Raw genomic sequence first — 23,634 nt, forward strand, 5'->3', positions numbered from 1 at the left:
GTGCCCAAATCAGGATTCAAATCTGCCTTTGTCTTGCAGCCATTCTAGTGTCAAGTCTCCGCGTCGCGGACTTGTCTGCTTGTGGAGTCTCTGGTGCCTAGCCCCTAGCGCCGAAGCCTAGTTTCTAGTCCCGCCTGCGTTCGATGCCCCCGTTGAGCTACCTCATTCCTAAGCCGTGCCCCCAGCGCAGCTCAAACCAGACTCCGAGCCTGAGGTACCATCCTGTGAAACTCTTCCTCTTTTCCCTTCGTAGTCACCTAACATTCTGTGACGTCGGCCTCGACGTCATGACGTCTCCTTCACAATGACCACGATGTCGACGTCGACGTAGGCGTTGATGACGTCTTCTTTAATGTCTGCGGCGTCAACCTTGACGATGGTGACTTTTCCTCAATAACCTCGACACCAGCCTCGACGTCGATGACATCCTTCTCAATAACTACGATGCCAGCCTCGACGTCGATGATGTCGCTCTCAATAACCTCGACGTCGGCGACATTTTTCGCAATAACCTCAGTGTCGACTTCTACGTTGGCGTCTCGTCGTCGGCCCTTGGTGTCAACCTCGACGTCAACGTCTCGTCGTCGGAGTAGGCATTTTTCTCAATAACCTCACTTTAGCGCCGACCTCGACCTCGATGTCGGTGTCGACCTTGACCTTGATGTCGGTGTCGACCTCGACGTTGGCGTCTCGATCTCGATGTCGCTGACATCTTTCTCAATGCCTTTAGTGCCAATCTCTATACCGGTGTTCACTTCGACAAGGGCGCCTTGACGTTGAGGGCGTCAACCTCAGGTCTCCGTAGGCGTCCACTTTGATGAAGGCAAGGGTGTCTCGACGTCGGCGTAGGCGTCTACTATGATGAAGGCAAGGGCGTCTCGACGTCGACAAGGGTGCCTCGACGTCGGCGTCCATTTCGATAAGGGTGCCTTGATGTCGGGGTCCATTTCGACAAGGGTGCCTCAAAATCGAAGTCTATTTCGACGAGGGTGCCTCGAAATCAAAGTCTATTTCGGCGAGGGTGCCTCGAAATCGACTCTATTTCGGCGAGGATGCCTCGAAATTGAAGTCTATTTCGACGAGGGTGTCTCGAAATCGACTCTCCTATGCGCCCCAAAATCGGCGTCTATTTCGGCGATGATGCCCTGAAATCGATGTCTATTTCAGCGATGATGCCTGTCCAAGAAGTCTATTTCGGTGATGATGCCTCGAAATCGAAGTCTATTTCGGCGAGGATGCCTCGAAATCGAAGTCTATTTAGACGAGGATGCCTCGAAATCGGCGTCTATTTCGAAGAGGATGCCTCGAAATCGGCTTCTATTTCGGCGAGGATGCCTCGAAATCGGCTTCTATTTCGGCGAGGATGCCTTGAAATCGGCGTCTATTTCGGCGAGGATGCCTCGAAATCGGCGTCTATTTCGGCGAGGATGCCTCGAAATCGAAGTCTATTTCGACTAGGGTGCCTCGAAATCGACTCTCCTATGTTCCCCCTTGTATTCCACTCCCCTAGTGGCCCTCTTGTTTTTCTTAGCTGTGCTCGCAGACACTCAGAAAGAAAAACAAAACAAGAGTAAAATATTCGAGGCATGGAGCTGTGTAAAACAATGGAAGAATGGAAACCAAACCGTGATGGTGGGTCTATCTGCCACGCATCGCGTTTTAACAACATCTGGGGATAGGATTGCCCCCAATTCTGGGACAGGACCGGTTACACACCCCATATCCTGCATGATTAAAATTCGTCATGCCATCCCACCCACGCCTGCAACGAGGGTGTGGTCCATCATCCCACCCCCGCCCTCGGCGAGGGGTAAGGCACGCCATCCCACCCCCGCCTGCAGCGAGGGTGTGGTCCATCATCCCACCCCCGCCCTCGGCGAGGGGTGAGGCACGCCATCCTACCCCGACCTGCAGCGAGGGCGTGGTCATTCATCCCACTCTCGTCGGTCCCCGAAGCATTAAGGTAACTGTCCTACTCGAGGAACCAGCTCCTATAAATCAAATGTTATTGTCCTACTCGAGGAACCAGTTTTGAACCATTAAGGCAACTGTCCTACTCGAGGAACCATCTCCTATGAATCAAATCAACTATCCTACTCGAGGAACCATTTCCGAACCATTTAGGCAACTGTCCTGCTCGAGGAACCAGCTCCTACGAATCAAATGTAACTGTCCTACTCGAGGAACCAGTTTCTACAAATTGAATGCAACTGTCTTACTCGAGGAACCAGTCATACATTTTAATAGGACTGTCCTACTCGAGGAACCAGTCCCAGTGATACTATTCACACAAGAAATACAAAATACATAATTTCAATAGTCTCTCGAATGAGATATCAACACGCGCAAAAATCACTTAAACTCTTTTATGTTTCTTACCTGAGTTTTACGAGTTGTGCCATCTTTTGATCAAAATGAAGTCACCATATTATCGTACCTTCTCCATTACTCAAGATGAATTTCGACGCGTGGACTTTTCCATGAACCTTCTGATTGCCTTAATTTATATCATTTTATACTGAAGGAGTTTACCAGCCTTCATTGCTGTAACGATTGCTGGTCGCACTCCCTGACACTTATATATTCTGTGCCCCCTTGTCTCGTGGAGCGGGCAATATCGACTTCTTTCAACCTCGTCACTAGCCTCCGGTTGGGGCGGCGGTTTTTCAAATATTCCTTCATGACCGTGTCTTTTGTATATGGTCACGGGGTGAATCGTAAACCATTTTTCAAGGGGATAATCTTGAGGCTTCCCTCCTTTATCACTCTGAATGTCATTCTTTGTGTTATTCCATTCAACTTCTCTCGAGGTGACAACGGCAGTGAGTTGGGCTTCGCGTGCTTCTTTGGCTTTTTTAATTCTGATCTCCCCCTGAACCCTTGTAATGATGTCGTCCATGTCCTTTGGCGGATCACGCAGCAAACTTTCGCATAATGGCGTCCCCAAAAGCAATCCTTCTCGGAAGGCGATCGCGGCGAATTGGGGATCACAACTAACATGGTGAATTTCAGCTGTAAATCTTTCGAAAAATTTCCCTACCTTTTCCCCTGTCTTCTGCTTGGTATTGAAAAGAGTCTCCATGTCCTTCTTTTGTTTGCGATTGCAAAAGTATTGTGAAATGAAAGCGCGGCTCAATGTGTCGAAATCCGGTATGGAATGCGGCTTGAGGTCTTGGAACCATGTCGACACCGGCCCCATAAGACTGGAAGGGAAGATCTTGCACATTAGTTTCTCGTCGGTTGTCTCGATGGACATCTGTTGCTTGTTCCCCTTGATATGGTCTACCGGATCGGTCGTTCCGTCGTATTTGTGGAATAACGGCGTGGTAAACAAGCGAGGTTTTGCCGCGTTTAAAATGTCGTCAGTAAACGGCGACTTACCAACGTCTCTTGCGATTTCCGCCGCCAGCTCTCGAGGGCCGGCACGTTTGCATGAATCAATCATTTTTTCCATCTTCTTGGTCCACGATTCATTGCGCGCCCTTTTGGATTGGCCTACTCCGGCTCCGTTCTGCCCTCCATTTGCCATGCCTCCCACCCCCTCGACGAGGGGTCCACCAAAGATTCCTCCCATAACGCCGCTGGCGCCTGCATTTGCTACTCCATTGTTAGTTTGATGGAGGTCGCCGACGGCGTCGTCGTCTGACGAATCACTGTCAAGTTGTAAGATCCTTTCAAGTTTTCGTCGTCGACGAGCCTCGCAGTCCTGCTTTTCCCTCCGCAATTGCTCGAGTTCCTGCCTTAGCCTTTGCATTTCGTCAGCCGGAGGCAAGTTCAGGTCGCCGATGGGACTCGGGATGGACCCGTTCGGTGGCTGGTGGGGAGGAATTTCATCACTACCAGTCCTCAGTGACAGAAATGGAATCCCGTCAGGGGCAGCTCCCGCCATCACTTTTTAGGGAAAAGTGTTTCCCACAGACGGCGCCACTTGTTGGTGACGAAAAATTCCGTTGAGGAGTTTGACTCACCAATGAATGTGGACTGAGCGGGAGCTGACCGGGAACAATCGAGAAGCTTCCCTCGAGCGTTGACCTGGAGTTTGACCGTCAGCTCGAGGAGAAGGAGGGGTACCTGCAGAAAACTCTCCGATGCCTAAGTCAGTACGTTTCTTAATTGTGGAGTAGAAATAGTAGGAATTCGATGCCTTACCTCGACGTCGAGCAGCCTATTTATAGGCGTGGGCTGCAAGTAAACTTGCACAGCAAGTTGCAGTGACTTGAGCGGCACGCCACCATTAAGGCCGTATTCACTCCTGCAATAATCGTCACTTATTGGCGGCCATGATTGTCATACTGAATGTCGCATTTATCGTCGTATTTACGGCTACATCAATTGTTGCATTTACTGTTGCCATTACTTCTCTTTAATTGCCTTGATTGCAGGGTCAAATTTATTGACCACCCCCACATGGGCCCACCTTAAAAGAAATTCTACCAGAAATTTGGCAGAACTTCCCATAAAAGTGGACTACCCAAATCTGTAGAAAGACAATTACACTTCTAATACCAAAATACCAAATAATATACAAAACCGATTAATATGCTCGACAAATATTATGATAAATAAGTAAAGCATTAATTCGAGAAATAAATGCATGCATCGTTACTTAAAACAAAAGTCCACTCACAGTACGATTTAGGCGACCACGCATATGGATTTCCTCATCAACCAGTAGCTCGATACGTCGCCATGTACACAACTATAACTCTTACATGACGATTCCAAAATAAATATGATCCTAAAACAAAACTCGAAAACCCCTCGCACAAATAATTCGTCCAATATCCAATATCACATCGGAAACTACCCAAACTTTCGGCAGAACCTCCCCTAGAAGTAGGCCCCGCATGGCCACCTCGGATTTCAGGGTGAAATTTCAGGGTCGGTCCTGTCGAAACCTGTAGGCTACCACATATACACATCCTCAAAGAGATAACCATGAAGGAAAGCATTTTGAACATCAAGTTGATGAGTAGGCCACCGAAAGCTCACTACAATTGCAAGAATAAGGCGAATGGTGGAGTGTTTAACAACGGGACTAAAAGTTTCATCATAGTCCACACCCTCTTGTTGATGAAATCCATTAGCTACTAGACGAGCCTTGAAGTGATCAATAGTACCATCTGACTTGCGTTTAATGCGAAACACCTACTTATTAGGTAACACATTCATCCAAGGCACAAGAGGAACTAAATTCCAAGTGACAACACATTGAAGAGCATTGACTTCATCGTTCATTGCTTGACGCCAGTGTACCTGTTTAACAGCTTAACTATAACAAGAAGGCTCAACCGAATCAGTAGAAACAGAGGCATGAAGTGCATATTTGGGATTAGGCTTCCTTATATTATTTTGGCTTCGGGTAACTATAGTGCGAGTAGTAGACAAACCCCTCTTGAGGTGTAATGGTTGGAGGTGGCTCAGAGGGTAAAGAACAGGGTGGAGCAGAAGATATAGAGGGGGAATAAGGAAGGAAATTTTTTGGTAGAGGTAATGGAGAAGACACGACATGGTGGTGGAAGAGTCATTGGGCAGTGGTGGAGGAGTAGAATTGTTGGGTTGAGAAGGTGGAGGCAAACCTGCAACATTAGAATCATAATTATAAGTAACAACCTTTCTATTAGGGTTACAAGTGTATACCTGAATAGGAGGTGTGGGGGAAGGAGTGGTGATTACACGCATTTATATGTATGTAATTGTATCTAAAACACTATAAATAAGTTAATCTTCAAATCAATTATAATATAATTATCCAATTTTATTTATTGTGTAGGAAATAAGCGGAATTACGGAAATCGAGAGAAAATTGTGGAAAATTGAGCAAAATGGAATTTTCAACAAAAAGACAAAAAGTCAACACCAACTCAACCATAGTCGATGCCCTCCGAAAATATATATGTGAATGTGTATGGAGAGAAAAGAAAAGAAAATAAAGAAATGAAGTGAAGAAACAGTTGACTAACTTGATTAATTAATCAAGTAGCCAGCCATCATGTGTGTGCAACAATTAAGCATGGCTTTGCTTAATTGACTGGAGCCAATTAAATGCTGCCATGTGGCAACTTATCCTTTTCTTTCTACGACCTCTCCAGTACGGCGCCGTTTCTGTTCTCCCTGCCCGACGCATCTCTATCCCTTTCTCTACCCTAGAGACGGGCCACCTATACATACATATTCACAGCCACCCCATGATTCGAGACCCTCTCTCTTGAACAGCAGTCACACCACAAAACAGAGGCAGCCCCTTTGGGTTGCTCTTTTCCCCCTCTCCTCCTCCATTTTCTACATTTTCTCTAGTTTTATTTTAGGAATTTAAAGAATGACTCACTCAAGCCTCAAGGAATCATATCAAGAGCACCACACTTTCATTTTGGGTAGTTGGGTGAAGAAATTGCTTGGTTTGTACTAGCTCATAGCTAGAAGTGACCAAGCTAACTCTCCCCTCTCTTCCTTATTATCTATTCTATAATTTTATTTGCTATTGATGATGTATTTGAGTATGGGTAGTGAGTAGTTCAATTTTGGGAGTTAGGATTGGGAAGCCCTAACTCATCTTGTATAAATATTGAGGCTTTAATTTTAATAAATGCAATTTTCATTGTGTATGCTTTAAATCCGAATTTATTGGTCCTTAGAAGCATGTTTCTAGGCTTTGTCAACCTTTGAAATCATGTTGTTGGCAATTGTGATGAATAGATTGATAAATTGACAACTTATTAGTCTTATGACATCTAGGATTTAAGTGTGGTGACTATTAGCTAGTTTAATTGTAGCTAAGCTTACTTGGGTCTCTATTATCTTGCTTTCTAGGCCTCTAATTTTGGATATTGCGGCCTTAACCGGCATAATGTCCAAATTAGAGAGTTGGTTGTGGCCTTAACCGACATAGTCAATACACCGAAAAGATAATTGGTTTAGTAGCCTTGACCTGTACTAGATACGGGATTCAACACATATAAGAAATGCATGCATTTGTGAAATTGGCATCGATATTTGCAAGATAGTTAGTGTGAATCATCCGACACTCCCATGTTTTCATTAATTTGAAATCCGAATTTAATTTTCTTGTTTGTTAATTAGTTGTTTAGTTTACTTTTCGGTTGCGTTTAATTTAGTTAATTCACAATTCAAAACTTCCTACAATTTTAGACTCATTTGTGCATATCCACCACTGGGCTCTTAGTTTTCATTAGGCTTTGGTGAAAACTAGAGCTGAGCATTGCTAAGGCTTGGTGCCTTAGAATAGAATTTTTATTTATTTTCTTTTACTTTTTCCTTGATTTGTTTAGTGACTCTAGTTCCGACTATCTAAGGATTGTGGGTTAACCACTAATCCCCGAGGTATGATAATAAAGGTTTTAATACTTCCCTTACTTGACAACGATTCGTACGCTTGCGAGACTATGTGCATCAAGTCAGGTGAGTGGTAGTGACATGAACTCTAGAGCAAGGGACACCCCTATGGTTGAAGTACCAATGGTTTTACGAAAGTGAAACATAGTTTCATTAAAAACAACATGGCGAGACAAATATACTTTTCCTGTAGACAAATCAAGACAATGATACCCATGATAGTTTAAAGAATAACCAAGAAAAACACATTGTTTAGAACGAAATTGAAGCTTCGTAGAGTTATAATTAAGGATGAAGATATGGGTAGCAAGCACACCCAAACACACGCAAATAATCATATTTAGGAGAATATTGAAAAAGCTTTTCATAGGGTGAAATATTATTCAGCACTCTAGTTGGCAAACGATTGATAAGGTAGAGAGCAATGTTAAGAGCATCAACCAATATCTAGTAGGTATGGAGGCATGAGCAAGAAGTGTAAGTCCTGTATCAACAAGATGGCGGTGCTTGCGTTCTGCAAGTCCATCTTGTTCGGGATGATAAGGACAAGATATGCGATGATGAATGCCTTTAGAGGCAAGAAAAATTTGCAATTATCGATTAAGATACTCACCCCCTCCATCTGTTTGAAGGTATTGAATACTACTAGAGAAAACGTTAGAAATATAAGCATGAAATTTAATAAAGAGTGAGGAGACTTCACTTTTTAACTTCATGGGAAAAATCCAAGAGTAGAGAGAAAAATCATCCACAAAAATAACAAAATATTTGAAACCTTGAATGGATAAACATGATGAAGACCAAACATCCAAATGCACGAATTCAAAAGGTTTATTGGAAACGAACTCTGATATAGGGGTCATCATTTGACCCTTCGGCCATAAGCCCCACCTGCCCTTGATCTAGGGCGGGTCGGCTCGACCCTTGCTCAAATAGGGTAGGGTATGGGCCATGCAAATGAAGTCCGGGCTCTTTAAGCCCGCCCAATTAAGCCCTAACCATTTTCTATTTTTTTTCTATTTTTAAAATATGTTTCTCTTTTTTTCTAGAACATACAATTTATCTCTTTCTTTGTAATTGATTTCCTAAGCTTTATTTTCTTTAATTTTTGTTAATTCCAATATATATATATATATATATATATATATATATATATAAAATATGATCAACAAAAAACGATGAGTCTTGTATTACCTATATAACCATTGGGCCACATTTTGAGAATTTTTTTTTATTTCTTTTGTTAAACAAAATAAGGCCTTTTTTGGCCCAATACGGCCCTATTCGGAAGGCCGGCTCGACCCGCCCCTTTTCGGCCCTAGCGGCTCGGCTCTTTCGAGCTGGTAAGAGTTAGCATATTTAAGCTCCGACCCTAAATTTTGTTGACTTTGACTAGGCCTGGCCGTGTCCTACCCTGCTAAGCCCTAAAATTTAGGGTAGGGCCATCCCTAGCCCGACCCATGATGACCCTACTCTGATAATTGAAAAGGCAACTTCGTGCTTTTACCTAACTGACATGACGAACAAAAACTCAAAAGAACTAGGCAATGAAGGATGACCAAGTCTTGAATACCAAAGTTGAGCATTGACACGAACACCAAGAAAAGCGAAGAAACGACTAGGAACACGACCTTGACCAAGATGAAAAATGTAGAAACCATTGTCACTCCTCCCGTGGAAAAGCGTCCTTCCCGTCTGCGAGTCCTTCACAGAAAAGAAGTTCGGGTGAAGCACAAAATAACAATTATTATCGAGAGAAAATTTATTAAGCGATAAAATATTGGTGGCCGGAGGCATCTGTGTAAGATCAAATATGGACATAACACATATCATCATAAAGTAATTGATGATTAGCTTAATATCAATCCTAGTTTAACATGGATACAAACAGTAAATCAATACTAGTGACTTAATGAATAGTGTATCAATTCATTAAGGTAAGTAATCCTATTCTTAGTCTACAAGGAAGGCTACAAGTTGTGATACATTAAGAATCTAACTAGGAAACCTAAACCGATATGGATAGCTTTAATGGGAAGCTTCTTGAGGTTTAAGTCACCTATATATACAGATGAATTGGTCCCTGATTACTACCGACGTTTTGCATATTGTTCTGTCAATTGAGAAGCAAGTTGGTAAGTAACAGAAGGCCATATTCAGTGTTCGTGTTTGTAGCATAAGATGGAATCCATGCCAGTGATTGCTGAAGGTAAGCCTTAATCCCTTTTATGATTGTGTGCATATGTTGTGAGCATGTATATGGTTTTTAACAATTGGTATCAGAGCATAGGCTCACATATATCAAAATCGTTTTAGGGTTTTGCAAAACAAACATAAAAAAAAAGAAAAAAAAAAGGTTTTTGCTTTACGGGTCAAGTAACTGACCAAGTCACTGACCATGTAACTGATCAAAGTAAGTTACTTAAGTCGATTGCTGCATCTGGTTAATTATCAAATTCACGCTTCCGCTGTGATTTTTAGCAGCAAATTGGGGAAAAAGCAAATACAAGTTTTTCTGTGAAATTGATTTCGATTCATAGCATGATAATTGAGTTTTTGATTGTGCTCAAGAACAGTAGTAGCATTCCCGGCGTGCGTTAGGTTAGAGTAGATGGTGACCGGATGAAATTTACAATTTCTTGATTGTTCTGTGGTTTCTTGGAATCGAAACAATTTTGATTGTGCTTGAATATGCATGATGAATTGATTGATGATATGGTATTGTATCTGTGATTGTGTAAAAATTGCATGAAGAACAAAAATCTCCCAGAATTTTTTACACATTATTAAAATTGACAGATATGAGAGCTTAATTTTCTTACAAGGATGAATCTGGGTAGAATATAAAGTTAAAAGCTCATGGGTTTTGTGGTTTTCTGTTGGCATAAGTGATTATGATGCACAAAGCATTCTTCATTGATGTTGGCAGAAAACGATGATCAGGTAACTGACCAAGTAACTGGTCAGGTCACTGACCAAGTAACTGGCCAGGTCACTGACCATGTAACTGGCCAGGTCACTGACCATGTAACTGGCCAGGTCACTGACCATGTAACTGGCCAGGTCACTGACCAAGTAACTGGTCAGGTAACTAATCAAGTAACTGATCGAATAACAAAACTGAAATTGTGTTTTGTGTTTTAAAACTATGCTTCAGTTTTATCTTCCAAAGAAGTGGTCAAGTATGGTTTTAGAATACAAAACAGCAATATGCGTGCTTGATGAAAATAAATACGGATACTTAGAAATTTTTCTTCTGTCTAAAGATGTGGATAAATTTCTTTGGATAACTTGTTTTCATTGAACATGGTATATTGATAAAGAACTCCAGGATGTTATGCTTCTGCTCAAAAGTGTTGCTTAACATTATTTTTGGTTATGGACTGATATGAATGCAAGTATGGATTGTTTAGGTTTTCTGTATGTTCTTGTTTTGGTTGCTTAAAGCTAAATAAAACACAGAAAACTTAAAGTTATTTTCTTTACAAATTGAGAACTCACACGAATTTTTGTTTTGCTCCTTAGGTAACTCTTACATGAACTTGAACAGTGTCTTGATGCTAACTGGAACCAACTATAGAGCTTGGCTAGATTCTGTAGAGAACTATATGGGAATGCATGAGAACATAGACTATTGCTTCACTGAGGATAAACCTGAAGAGTTAACTGAAAAGAGCACTAAGAAGGAAACTGATCTTTACAAGAAGTGGCATAGATCCAATAGAATGGCTAAGAACCTCATTCGTACCTCTATGTCCAAGACTGTCAGAGGAAGTATAGAAGAACCTGAGCTAGCATCAGATTTTTTGGAACTCATAGGTGCTAAGTTTAAAGAAAGTGAAAAGGCAGAAGCTGCTAGGCTAACCAAGGAGTTTCATGATTTGAAGTACATGGGTTCAGGGGGAGTTAGAGAGCATATTATGAAGATGATCAATATAAATGGCAGACTCAGGGAGCTCTTGATGGGGGTTAGGGATGAGCAGGTAGTGCATTATGCACTACATTCCTTGCCTAACAGTTTTAGTCATCTTAGGACCAGTTACAACTCTCAAAAGGGAAATTGGACTCTAGATGAACTTATATCCATCTGTGTGGATGAAGAATCTAGGATCAAGGAAGAAAAGGAACCTGCTACAACCATTAACCTCATTGAGAAGCCTAAAAGGAAAAAGCCCCAAAATAAGCTCAAGCCTATCAAAGCCATAACTAAGAGTTCAACAGCTGCAGTGGCCAAGGAAAATAGGCCATTTAGGTTCAAGTGCTACTTTTGCAAAAGAGTAGGACACATGAAAAAGGACTGCACTGGCTATAAAAATTGGTTAGCCAAAAAGGGTAAGATTTTTTCTAATACAGTTTTTTCTTTAGAAATTAATCTTATAAATGTTGAACCACAGTCTTGGTGGATAGATTCAGGCTCACCTATTCATATTACTAATTCTTTGCAGGGATTCATAAGGAGGAGAATCCCAAAAAGTGATGAAGTGAACCTGTGTGTAGGCAATGGCATGAGAGTGGCAGTCAAGGCTATTGGAACCTTAAAGCTCGATTTAGGATTAGGAAAATTGTTAGTTTTGGACAATGTTTTTTATGTACCTTCCATGAGAAGGAATTTGGTTTCAGTTTCTCTTTTAGTAAAATCTGGTTGTAGACTTGTTATTGATAGTAATGGAATTCTTATTTCTAAAAATTCTGTTCAAATTGGTTCTGGTGTTATCTCGAATGATTATTTACAGTTAAGTTGTTCAATGGCTCAACAAGAAATTTTACTTGTTGAAGATAACACAAACAGTACTAGCACTTTAACAGGTGTTAAAAGAACCAAACTAAATGAAAAGTCTGCATTTTTATGGCATAGAAGACTCGGCCATGTTTCAAAAGAGAGACTGAAAATTTTGGTGAAAAACAACATCCTAAATGAACTTGATTTTTCTGATCTAACAGACTGTGTTGAATGCTTTAAGGGAAAAATAACTAATACTAGAAAGAAGACTGCATATAGAAGCCAAAATTTATTAGAACTCATACACACTGATATATGTGGACCATTTAGGCATCAAACTATCTGTGGGAATGTGTATTTTATCATATTCATTGATGACTTTTCTAGATACAGTTATATTTATCTACTTTCAGAAAAGGCACAAGCATTGAAAGCCTTTCAAATCTTTAAGTCTGAGGTAGAAAATCAACTAGAAAAGAAAATCAAAACAGTAAGGTCAGATAGAGGGGGAGAGTTCTATGGAAAGTACACTGAATCCGGCCAACAAAAGGGTCCATTTGCCTTGTTTTTGCAAGACAATGGAATTAAAGCTCAATACACAACACCCTATAATCCACAACAGAATGGTGTTGCAGAGAGAAAGAATAGGACTCTTTTGAACATGGTTAGATGTATGATGTGTACAACTGGTTTGCCTAAATTTCTGTGGGGTGAGGCTTTAAAAACTGCAAATTATATTTGCAATAGAACACCTAGCAAAGCCATAGAAAATACTGCTTTTGAGCTTTGGTGTGGCAGGAAACCTAGTCTTCATCACTGTCATGTTTGGGGATGTCATGCAGAAGCTAGGATTTATAATCCAAGCTTGAATAAACTTGACCCCAAAACTGTTAGTTGCTATTTTGTAGGTTATCCAGATAAATCTAAAGGCTATAAGTTATATTCTGCTCATCATTCACCTAGAATTTTTGAAACACATCAAGTAAAGTTTCTAAGTGAAAAAGTTCACAATACAAACCTTGAGGATTTAACCTCAGTTTTTGAGGAAATTGTGTCAGATGAGAATTTAAGTGTAGCATTGCCTTTAGAACAAGATGTAACTGATCATGTCACTGGTCACGTAACTGACTATGTCACTGACCAAGTAACTGTCCCTGGTCGAGTAACTGGTCAAGTGACTGACCATGTCACTGACCAAGTAACTGTCCCTGGTCGAGTAACTGACCAAGTCACTGACCATGTAACTGTACCTGATCAAGTCACTGCCCATGTCACTGCCCATGTCACTGACCATGTAACTACCCAAGTAACTGTACCTGGTCAAGTCACTGCCCATGTCACTGACCAAGTAACTGACCACGTAACTGGTCAAGTAACTGAACCTCAAAATCCTCCAGTAGCTCAACCTAGAAGATCACAGAGAGCAAGAAAACCAACTTATGGGGGGGAAGAGAGTGACTACATTGTTTATCTACAAGAAGCAGAAATTGAAATGGACTGTGCAGAGGACAATGATCCAACTACATTTAATCAGGCCATTGAAAGTAGTGAATCTCATCAATGGCAGCTAGCAATGGAAGCAGAAATTAATTCCATGAGTCAAAATGCAGTTTGGGAATTAGTTGAACCTGACCCCAACCAGAAGCCTATAGGTTGTAAATGGGTTTTCAAAACCAAAAGAGATGCAAATGGCAACGTAGAGAGACATAAAGCAAGATTAGTTTCCAAAGGTTTTACACAGAAGGAGGGCATTGATTTTACTGAGACTTTTTCTCCAGTTTCTACAAAAGACTCGTTTAGGATAATCATGGCTTTGGTGGCTCATTTTGATATGGAGCTGCACCAGATGGATGTTAAAACAGCTTTCTTGAATGGTGAACTAGATGAAGTGATTTATATGAGGCAGCCAGAAGGGTTTGTACAAGCTGGAAGTGAAAACTTAGTGTGTAAGTTAAGAAAATCAATTTATGGCCTAAAACAAGCTTCTAGACAGTGGTACAAGAAATTTGATTATGTGATTTCTACTTTTGAATTTACAGAAAATCTTGTTGATGAGTGTGTTTATTTGAAGACTGTTGGGAACAATTTTATTTTTCTGGTACTCTATGTGGATGATATACTTTTGGCTAGCAGTAACATTAAATTGCTTAAAGATACCAAGAGTTTTCTGTCAAGGAATTTTGACATGAAAGACTTAGGAGAAGCATCCTATGTTCTAGGTATTGAGATTAAAAGAGATAGGGCACAGAGACTACTTGGTTTGTCTCAACAGAATTATATTACCAAAGTTTTAAAGAGATTTGGTATGGAGAAGTGTGCAGCTGGAGAAGTTCCCATGTCCAAAGGAGATAAGCTAACTAAGAAGCAAAGTCCCAATAGTGATGTTGAAAAGGAAAATATGGAGTCAAAGCCTTATGCCAGACTTGTAGGAAGTCTCATGTATGCACAAGTCTGCACTAGGCCAGACTTGTCTTTTGCAGTAGGGATTTTATCAAGGTTCCAATCTAATCCAGGCCATGAACATTGGGTAGCTGGGAAGAAAGTGTTGAGATACCTGCAGAGAACTAAAAGTCACATGCTAGTTTATAGGCAAGTGGAGGATCTGAAACTCATTGGATTCTCAGACTCGGATTTTGCAGGGAATTATCCAGACTTCAAGAAGTCGACTTGTGGATATGTGTTCATGCTTGCAGGAGGTGCTATTGCTTGGAAAACCATGAAACAAACACTTGTTTCAACTTCTACTATGCAAGCTGAATTTATTGCAGTATATGAAACTGTGTGTGAAGGACTTTGGATTAGGAATTTTCTCATGCAGACCAAAGTATTGAGTCACATTGTGGCTGGAACACTTGTGATTTATTGTGACAATGAGGCTGCAGTTTTCTTTAGCAAGAACAGTAAAAGGTCAAATAATTCCAAGCATATTGATCTAAAGTATTACAGTGTTAGAGAAAGAGTAAAGCATGGTGAAATAGCTGTTTTGAGTATTGACACAAATTCACAGCTAGCAGATCCTTTCACTAAGGCATTGTCAGTAGCAGCATTCCAGAAACATACAGCAAGCATTGGAATTTTAGCTAATTTAGATGCTTAGGTTCAGTAGAGAGTTAGTCCAGTTGGAGCATTTAAAATTCTAAGGTTTTTTGAGTTCTTGTGTTTTAGTTGTGATCTTTTATTTTGTTTATCACAACTTGTTTGTAATGACAGATTTTATTATTAATAAATTTTGAGGTATTTTCAGATTTTGGTTATTACTGCAGTTTTTGTTGAATGTTCTGAAAATTATCGATTTTGTGTTTAAAGTTATACTTGCTATCAGATGGCTTAAATCATGTGAAGCATGATGTTAAGGTTCAAGCAATATCTTTAAGCCATCAGTGTTCAGTAAATTTGCTTGAGTTTTTGGTTTTAGAAACATAAAGTAGGACCTAATATATGTTTACTTGTTGATACACATTAACATATATTGTATCACTTCTGGTTTGACATATGTGGATTGCAGGAGCTTGTGTTTGTGGTTTTGAAACTCTGCATTTTTGTTAAAATGTATACTGTTTCTTGCTCTGCATAAGTAACTGTGATCTGACCATGTTGGAATGGATTTTCGATTTAAGTTTGTTATCTGGCGCGCACTTCAGTAAGTTAAGTAGGTTTTGATGTTCTCTGGTGCAAATCATCGAGCATGATATGTGTGAGTCCAAGGGGGAGATTGTAAGATCAAATATGGACATAACACATATCATCATAAAGTAATTGATGATTAGCTTAATATCAATCCTAGTTTAACATGGATACAAACAGTAAATCAATACTAGTGACTTAATGAATAGTGTATCAATTCATTAAGGATAGTAATCTATTGCTTAGTCTACAAGGAAGGCTACAAGTTGTGATACATTAAGAATCTAACTAGGAAACCTAAACCGATATGGATAGCTTTAATGGGAAGCTTCTTGAGGTTTAAGTCACCTATATATACAGATGAATTGGTCCCTGATTACTACCGACGTTTTGCATATTGTTCTGTCAATTGAGAAGCAAGTTGGTAAGTAACAGAAGGCCATATTCAGTGTTCGTGTTTGTAGCATAAGATGGAATCCATGCCAGTGATTGCTGAAGGTAAGCCTTAATCCCTTTTATGATTGTGTGCATATGTTGTGAGCATGTATATGGTTTTTAACAATCTGGACAATGAAGGCTAGGACATTATTAAGTTAAAAGGAAGTTAAGGGGGAAGAAAAAGTAGTAGAACCTATATGTTTAATGGGACAACCTGAACCATAAGCAACACCACCAACATTATCAGGGCCGCGATACTCGCGAGGGTTGGCCAAGTTAGACAAATCTGGGGTGATATGAGCATTCAAGCCACTATCTAATAGCCAAGTTCTGGGGGGAAAGTGAGGAGAATTTTGAGCAACCATGGCACTAAGACGATGAGTGGGAACACGTACGCCCTTCATAAGCAAGATTCAAACGGCTGAAGCAATCCAAGGCAGAATGACCACCACGTCCACATATTTGACAAGTGAGGCGAGGAGTCTGAGAAGTAGAAGCACCATGAAACTGACTAAACTGACCACCATGTTGAGTAGAAAAGCTGCCTTGAGAAGGACCAGGACCAAGAACAGAGCCAGTGCGACTGCTAGAAGAAAAACCACGCCCACCAATCGTAGGCATAGAAGGATGCATGTGTGAAGAAGCACGACCTCCAGAAAAGGAATGACGACCTCCAGATTGAAAAACACGACCACCACGTCCACCACCACGAGGACGAGAGGCAACCAGAGCCGTTGCACCAGAATCAACCAGAGAATTTTGAGCATTAAGCCTACGTTTAGCACTGAGTAACAAGGCTTCAAGAGTATCATATGTTATAGGTGTGTCTCTGGCCTGAGCAGAACTGACAGTATTCTCATATAAAGGTCCCACGTTATTCATGATAATTGCAACAAGATCATCATCAGAAACAGGGTGGCCAGCAAGAGCAAGATTATCAGCAACAATATTCACCTTATCAAGATAATTAGAAATATACAAGTCACCTCGAGTAGTATGAAGGAGTTCACTTTGTAATTGGAGAATTTGATTATGAGATTGAGAAGCATAACATTTTTCCAAAGAAGACCAGGTAGCAGGAGATGAGGGAGAGCGAGCCACAATAGCAAGAACTGAAGGCGTGAGGGAGCCGTTAATCCAGCTAATTAAGGACCAATTGATCATTTTGGATCCAATCATCATTGTCAGGGTTCACTTTTTTAGTAGGTTTCCCATCAGCAGTGGTTTTGAATGGAGAAGGACATTTGTTGGTGCCATCAACAAAGCTGATAAGATTTCGACTCCACAAAATAGGGACAATCTGTGCCAACCAAAGAGAGTAGTTGGTAGGGTCTAGTTTGATGGAGAGGATTTCGACTCTACAAAATAGGGACAATCTGTACCAACCAAAGAGAGTAGTTGGTAGGGTCCAGTTTGATGGAGAGAAGATTAGCAACGGTGGGAATAGCAGTTGAGGAGGAGGATGAAGAGGCCATGGTAGTGACGCTGAGATGTAGAGGGTAAGGGTTGCAAAGGGGAAAAAAAAAGTGTTGTTTAGCTTTGTGACTCTGATACAATGAAAGATAACAGAAATTCATAGAGTTTGTGGAAAACCTCATATCAATTGTATTGCTTATTTATATTACACCTGATAGTCTGATACATGTATTAAGGAATGAAAGTATTAAATACATAGATTACAACGAGATTACAAAGACTAAGCTTAGGCATCAAGTAGACTTGGCCTCCAAGGCTCGACTCATTTAGAGGATTCTGATGTGTTCTTCAAGGCACAAAGATTTTGTTCATCAATAATCAACATGCACGCAACGAAACCTGAGCTAAAACAAGCCAACACCAACATATGAATTTTCCACCGATCCCATCCACAACTTTCCGTTGTGTTCTTCAACTTCACTAACAGACTGAAGCAACGCTGCCGTACTATCCTCTCCATCTAACACCTCCAAAACGTTTCCTTCTTCATCAAACTTTGCTCCTACAGGATCTCCTAGCAGAGTCCGAGATATTGATCTTCCTCTTCCGTTGTTGATCGCAACCCAGAATTCTCCATTGTTGTTTCTCTTGATGTTATCTGGGAACCCGACTAGTTGAGCAAAAAGTTCCAAGGCATTAGATTTGGGTCCTCGAAGCCACAACCGGAGGATTTTCAGCGTCCCAGTTTCGGCTAGGAGGAGGAAAGATTTGTCCTTAGTTAGAGCCACACCATTTGGAAATGCCAATCCCTTGAGCAACACAGTCACCTTCTTTGTACTAGGGTCGTATTGCATTAACCTTCCAGTTCTGTCACCGGAGATGATGGACAATATCCAAACACTATGCCATTGATGAAGAATCAAAAGAAGAAAATTTTAAGCAAGCTAAAATATTTTTACTATAAATACAAACCAGCTTCATTAATGATAAACAAACTCTGTATAATGGTAAACGGTAAACCAACGTATCCACTACACTGATTTATTGTTGCATAAAACCAGTCAACTATTGTATGAAGCTGATCAACCTACGTGTATACAAATCCATGCTTTAATGCTTGTACGTATTACAAACTTTCATAGTCAATGTCTCTGCCTACCTGCTTACCTGGACACAGGAAACCAACAAGTTCATTTACGTACATATGGAGTAACTGTGTTTTTGTGTAATATTTATACGGGAAATTCTAGTGTAGTGGTGGGTATCTCATACCCACATTTACAAAAGTGAGAACAAATTTTATTGTCAAAGTTGTGATTTGAGTCCTACTTTGTGTAATCTTAGTTTTGATAATGGTAATTACACATCTTATGATATTTTACAAGTTTTTGAACAAAGGAAAATGATTTGTGGCCTCAATCCTAGGTGTCATGTCATGTCACCTACACACATCACCTATTTGCCAAATCATGCCATGTAATTCTTGAGTAAAAAGACTATCTTATCCTTCCAAAATCTAATGGCTCTAAATTATTTTGGTTTTCATCTAAAAATAAAATATATTATTTTGGTTTTTTTTTTCTTTTGCTTTTTTTCGTTATATATATAATTCGTCAAAAAAAAATTATATACAAATATGTGTTTGTGTGTATAAATATATATATATATATATATTAATGTCATAATTCTAACCCACAAAATTTAAAAAAAAAAATTGATTAAAAAAAAGTCAAATTTAAAATTGATTCCACAAAAATGGAAAGAAAACATATTAATATCTTAATTATAACCCATCAAATTTGGTAAATTGAAGTAATATTCAACTCTTTTAATAAATGAATTTAATAAAATTAATGGAAGATTAGTTTACCTTATACTAACAAGTTAATTAGAAAAGTCAAAAATTAAATTGGATCCACAAAAATGGAAGGAAAATGTATTGAAATCGTAATTCTGGTAATTGAAGAGGTAAGAAAATATCATTAATAAATTGAATTGATAAAATTCTAGATTCCATCATTTCAGAATTTCTCGATAATTTAATATTGTCTCATCCAAATGCAACATTAGGAAGTGTTCCTTAAAGGTCAAGTGAGACTTCATTAATACAACTGTTCGTTTATTTTTACATGAAAAAACAATTATAATGTTATTAATACTATGTAGAAATTCAATGAACAATAGGTGTATAACACAGCAATAATCAAAGAAAAAGTGCAATTAAGGAAGGTGTAAAATAGAAGTCAACGTCCACATTAACATTAAAGTCAGCTAACATGCCTTACATGAACAAATAAGTAATAAGTAGCTAATAATGAGCTAGTAAAGTTTACTGGGGACTTTTCCCTAATGGCATATTTACACTGAAATAGAAATCATCATCCACACTGAAATTTAAAGTCAGCTAATATGTCTTACAGTAACAAATAAGTACTAAGTAGCCAATGATGAGCTAGCAGAGTTCACTGGAGACATTTACCTAATGGCATGTTCACACTTAAATAGAAGCTATCATCTACTGAAACTGAAAGAGCTAACATGTCTTGCAAGAACAAGTAAGTATTAAGTAGCCAATGATGAGCTAGTAAAATTTACTGAGGATCTTTTCCTAATAGCATAATTACACTAAAATAGAAGTCATCATCCACATTGTCTTACAGTAACAAATAAGTACTAAGTAGCCAATAATGAGCTAGTAAAGTTCACTGGGGACCTTTTCCTAATGACATAATTACACTAAAATAGAAGTCATCATCCACACTGAAATTTAAAGTTAGCTAGCATGTCTTACACGAACAATAAGTACTAAGTAACTAATAATGAGCCAGTAAAGTTTACTGGAGACCATTCCCAAATGGCATATTCACACTAAAATAGAAGCCATCATCCATTGAAACTTAAAATAAGTTAGTGTGTCTTTCACGAACAAGTAAGTACTAAGTAGCCAATAGTAAAGTTCAACGGGGAATCTTTCCCTAATAACATATTCACACTAAAATTGAAGCCATATATCATTCACATTGAAATTGAAAGTCAGCTAAGTTCAGATATGTCTTATAGGAACAAAAAAGTACTAAGTAGCTAATAATGAACAAGTAGAATTCACTGAGAACTTTTTTCTAATGACATATTTACACTAAAATAGAAGCTATCATTCACATTTAAAAATCATTATTGTCTATTGAAAAATTTGGGATCAACAAAACAAGTATACTTTCAAAAATTAATTTCCTCATGTGCAATATATTGTATTCCATATTAAGCAATTTCTTTTCAGATATCAACTTCCCAATCAATTTAGATATCTAGGTTTTCAATCACCAGATTTTTAAATTACGATTTAAATACATTTTCTTTCCATTTTTGTGAATCAAATTTAATTTTTGATTTTTCAAATTAACTTGTTAATGTAAGGTAACTAATTTTCCATTAATTTTATTTATTAAAAGATTTAAATATTACTTTAATTTACCAGATTTCATGGATTATAATTACGATATTAATATATATATATATACACACACACACACACACCACATTCATTCTCCATCGAAAATATATAAATTTTTTGGACGAATTATATATATATATATAACTTTGTTTTTAATGAATTATATATATACAGCCATACTTTTTTTTGAATATATATAATGAAAAAAAATCAAAAATAATGAAAAAGAAAGAAAGGAAAAAAAACCAAACAATATTTTTTTTAGAAGAAAGTCAAAATAATTTAGAGCCGTTATATATTCTACAACATATATATATATATATTTGACGAATTATAGATAAATATATATATATATTCACAAAAATATATAAATATAATTTTTTTAGACTAATTATATATATATATAATAAAAAAGAAAAATAAAAAAATAAAATAATGTATCTTTTCTAAAAGAAAGCTAAAATAATTTAGAGCCGTTAAGTTTTGAAAGGATAAGATAATCTTTTTATTCAAAAATGACATGACATGATTTGACAAATTAATGAGGTGTATAGGTGACATGGCTTGACACCTAGGATTGAAGCCACAAATCTTAGGCCTCATTGAGGCCCTAGATCATTGCCCTAAAATTCGTTGTCAATGTTGTAATCTTAGTTCTAATAATGGTAATTACACCTCTTGCGACATTTTTACAAGCTTTTGAACAAATTTGTCGTCAATGTTGTAATTTTTGTTTAACTATATGTAAATAGTGTAAATGAATATGGTAACTTTTGTTCTCAGTTTTGTAATTTTGGTTCAAATACTTGTAAATTTTTGTTCAAATAGTTGTAAATGAGGGTATCTCATACCCACCAGTACACTAGCTTGTCTCATATTTATACATCCAAGTTAAGTGTTATTGAGTAAAGCGCTGCCCAGATCTTCCGATCGATCAACCCAAAATTCAAGCTAGACTCTTATTAATTAACTTTGAAGTTACCGATTGCTTAGATTCCTTCGAACATCTAATTTGACTTGAGCTATAAGTATAAACGCTAGCTGGATATCCCCGCTGCTTTGCAATAAGCAAAAAGATTAAAAGAAACAAAGAGTTAATTATGTGTGTGTGTACACAATATATACCTTCTTTGGAAATTAATGCTAGTGTCCGTAAAATAAACCATTCCAGATTCGTCATCGATGTCCAAAGCATTTAAGAAATGGAAGGGGACTCCTCCTGCAGAAGTGGCGAGTTGATGAGGACGGCCACCATTTGGTCCCGTCTTCAAGAGTCCAAAATAGGCATCTGCTATATACAGTTCACATGTTGTAGGGTTAAACTTTAGACCCAGTGGCCTTCCGCATATCGGTTCATTTATCTTGTCGGTTGAGCCATCACATAATTTCCTCTGCCTGATTAAATCAACAAAACGATCAAGATCCGTTCTTTTAATAGAGTGCTGAATAGCTTAAAGACAGCAGAATGCAAGTAATAACTAAGCGATGGTAATATCTGTTAATTAAACTGAGATCCAGTTAGCTAGCTTACCTATTCGGGGAAGTGTAGCCAAACTCTCTCCAGCCGTTGTGAGGTTCCTCCCATTTGAGAATTCTACCATCTGAAACCCCAACATAAGGTCCTTCTCCACGGCAGTCGAACGCAACGCTTTCGGGGCCGACTACGTTATAAGGGAGCTCGAGTTGGTGGTATTTCCTGAGGCTAGCAATGGAGAAAGCTAATGCTGGTTTGGATGTCGAGGTTGATACTAGGATGATCAGTAGACAAGACAGGAGCAAGTAGAATGAAGCAAAAGGAGGAGGGTTCATGGCTGAGAGATTTTTAAGCTGCCGGGTGTTATGTTCGAGGACTAGCTTTGACAGTACTTATATACAGCTTAACTACGTTTGCGTATCATTTCCCAACTACTTGTCTTTATGAGCTTCAAGGTTTATATGTCTTGAAAATTTAACTTTTAATCAAATTATTTATCGAAACTAACACCATATAGTTATTTCAAACCAATATACGTACATATTGGATATAATTTCACATACAATGCAATGATGCATACAAAAGTTTCCTCTTAATTAATCATCAAATGGGAGCGACAGCCTTCAATTCAGTCGGCCCCTGATCTATAACGAACCCACCTCTCTACGTACATTCTGACAATTAATTAGTTTCATTAACCCAGTGGATGACTCATGTGTTGTCACATGAATGATATAGAAATGTGATTGTTCGTGGAGTTCTATTATAAGTATAACTATAAGAGGTAGAGAGACTGGAAATTATAACATGGTCCCGGATCATAGTATACGTGGTGGTTTGGGATGACATTATTGGTCCATACTACTTGTATTTATTTCTGATTGGTTTCTTAATTTAATTTTTTTTCACCCTCTGCATGGTCCCCACTAAATTCGAGTAATATTATTGGTTGAGACTACCACATGACAGTGCCATTAAGGCTGTCAATTTCTACACGACCCGATAACACGACTCAAAACCAGCACGAAATAAAGCGGGTTGAACCCATACGATTAAAAAGCAGGTCGGCCGTTGGTCAACCCGCCATATGACCCATTTAACAAATGGGTCGGCCACGGGTCAACGTACCAACACGAAGTGAACCCGTATAATCCGATT

The 23,634-nt window shown here is 38.8% G+C and overlaps 2 protein-coding genes across 2 annotated transcripts; both read right to left on the reverse strand.

Moving 5' to 3' along the window:
- Positions 1-16,504: 16,504 nt before the first annotated feature.
- LOC112199681 lies at positions 16,505-17,317 on the reverse strand. Its single transcript, XM_024340658.1, has one exon. It carries the CDS (start codon positions 17,315-17,317, stop codon positions 16,505-16,507), a length of 813 nt encoding a protein of 270 aa, XP_024196426.1.
- Positions 17,318-17,716: 399 nt separating this feature from the next.
- Positions 17,717-22,862, reverse strand: LOC112196586 (protein STRICTOSIDINE SYNTHASE-LIKE 10). Its single transcript, XM_024336959.2, has 3 exons — positions 22,534-22,862; positions 22,128-22,397; positions 17,717-18,451 (listed from the first exon to the last, which is right to left on the reverse strand). The coding sequence occupies exons 1-3, from the start codon at positions 22,809-22,811 to the stop codon at positions 17,956-17,958; spliced, it is 1,044 nt and encodes a 347-aa protein (XP_024192727.1). The 5' UTR covers positions 22,812-22,862; the 3' UTR covers positions 17,717-17,955.
- Between the last annotated feature and the right edge of the window lie 772 nt (positions 22,863-23,634).

This window comes from Rosa chinensis, chromosome 4, assembly GCF_002994745.2.
Source record: "Rosa chinensis cultivar Old Blush chromosome 4, RchiOBHm-V2, whole genome shotgun sequence".
NCBI classification, from domain to species: Eukaryota; Viridiplantae; Streptophyta; class Magnoliopsida; order Rosales; family Rosaceae; genus Rosa; species Rosa chinensis.

What these genes read in the sequence shown, in the direction of transcription:
- LOC112196586 (XM_024336959.2), bottom strand. Translation starts at nt 22,811, where the DNA reads ATGAACCCTCCTCCTTTTGCTTCATTCTACTTGCTCCTGTCTTGTCTA. An exon ending in GGCTACACTTCCCCGAATAG is followed by an intron (nt 22,398 to 22,533) that starts GTAAGCTAGCTA and finishes TGATTTAATCAG; the next exon opens with GCAGAGGAAATTATGTGATG. An exon ending in AGCATTAATTTCCAAAGAAG is followed by an intron (nt 18,452 to 22,127) that starts GTATATATTGTG and finishes TCAATGGCATAG; the next exon opens with TGTTTGGATATTGTCCATCA.
- LOC112199681 (XM_024340658.1), bottom strand. Translation starts at nt 17,317, where the DNA reads ATGATGATTGGATCCAAAATGATCAATTGGTCCTTAATTAGCTGGATT.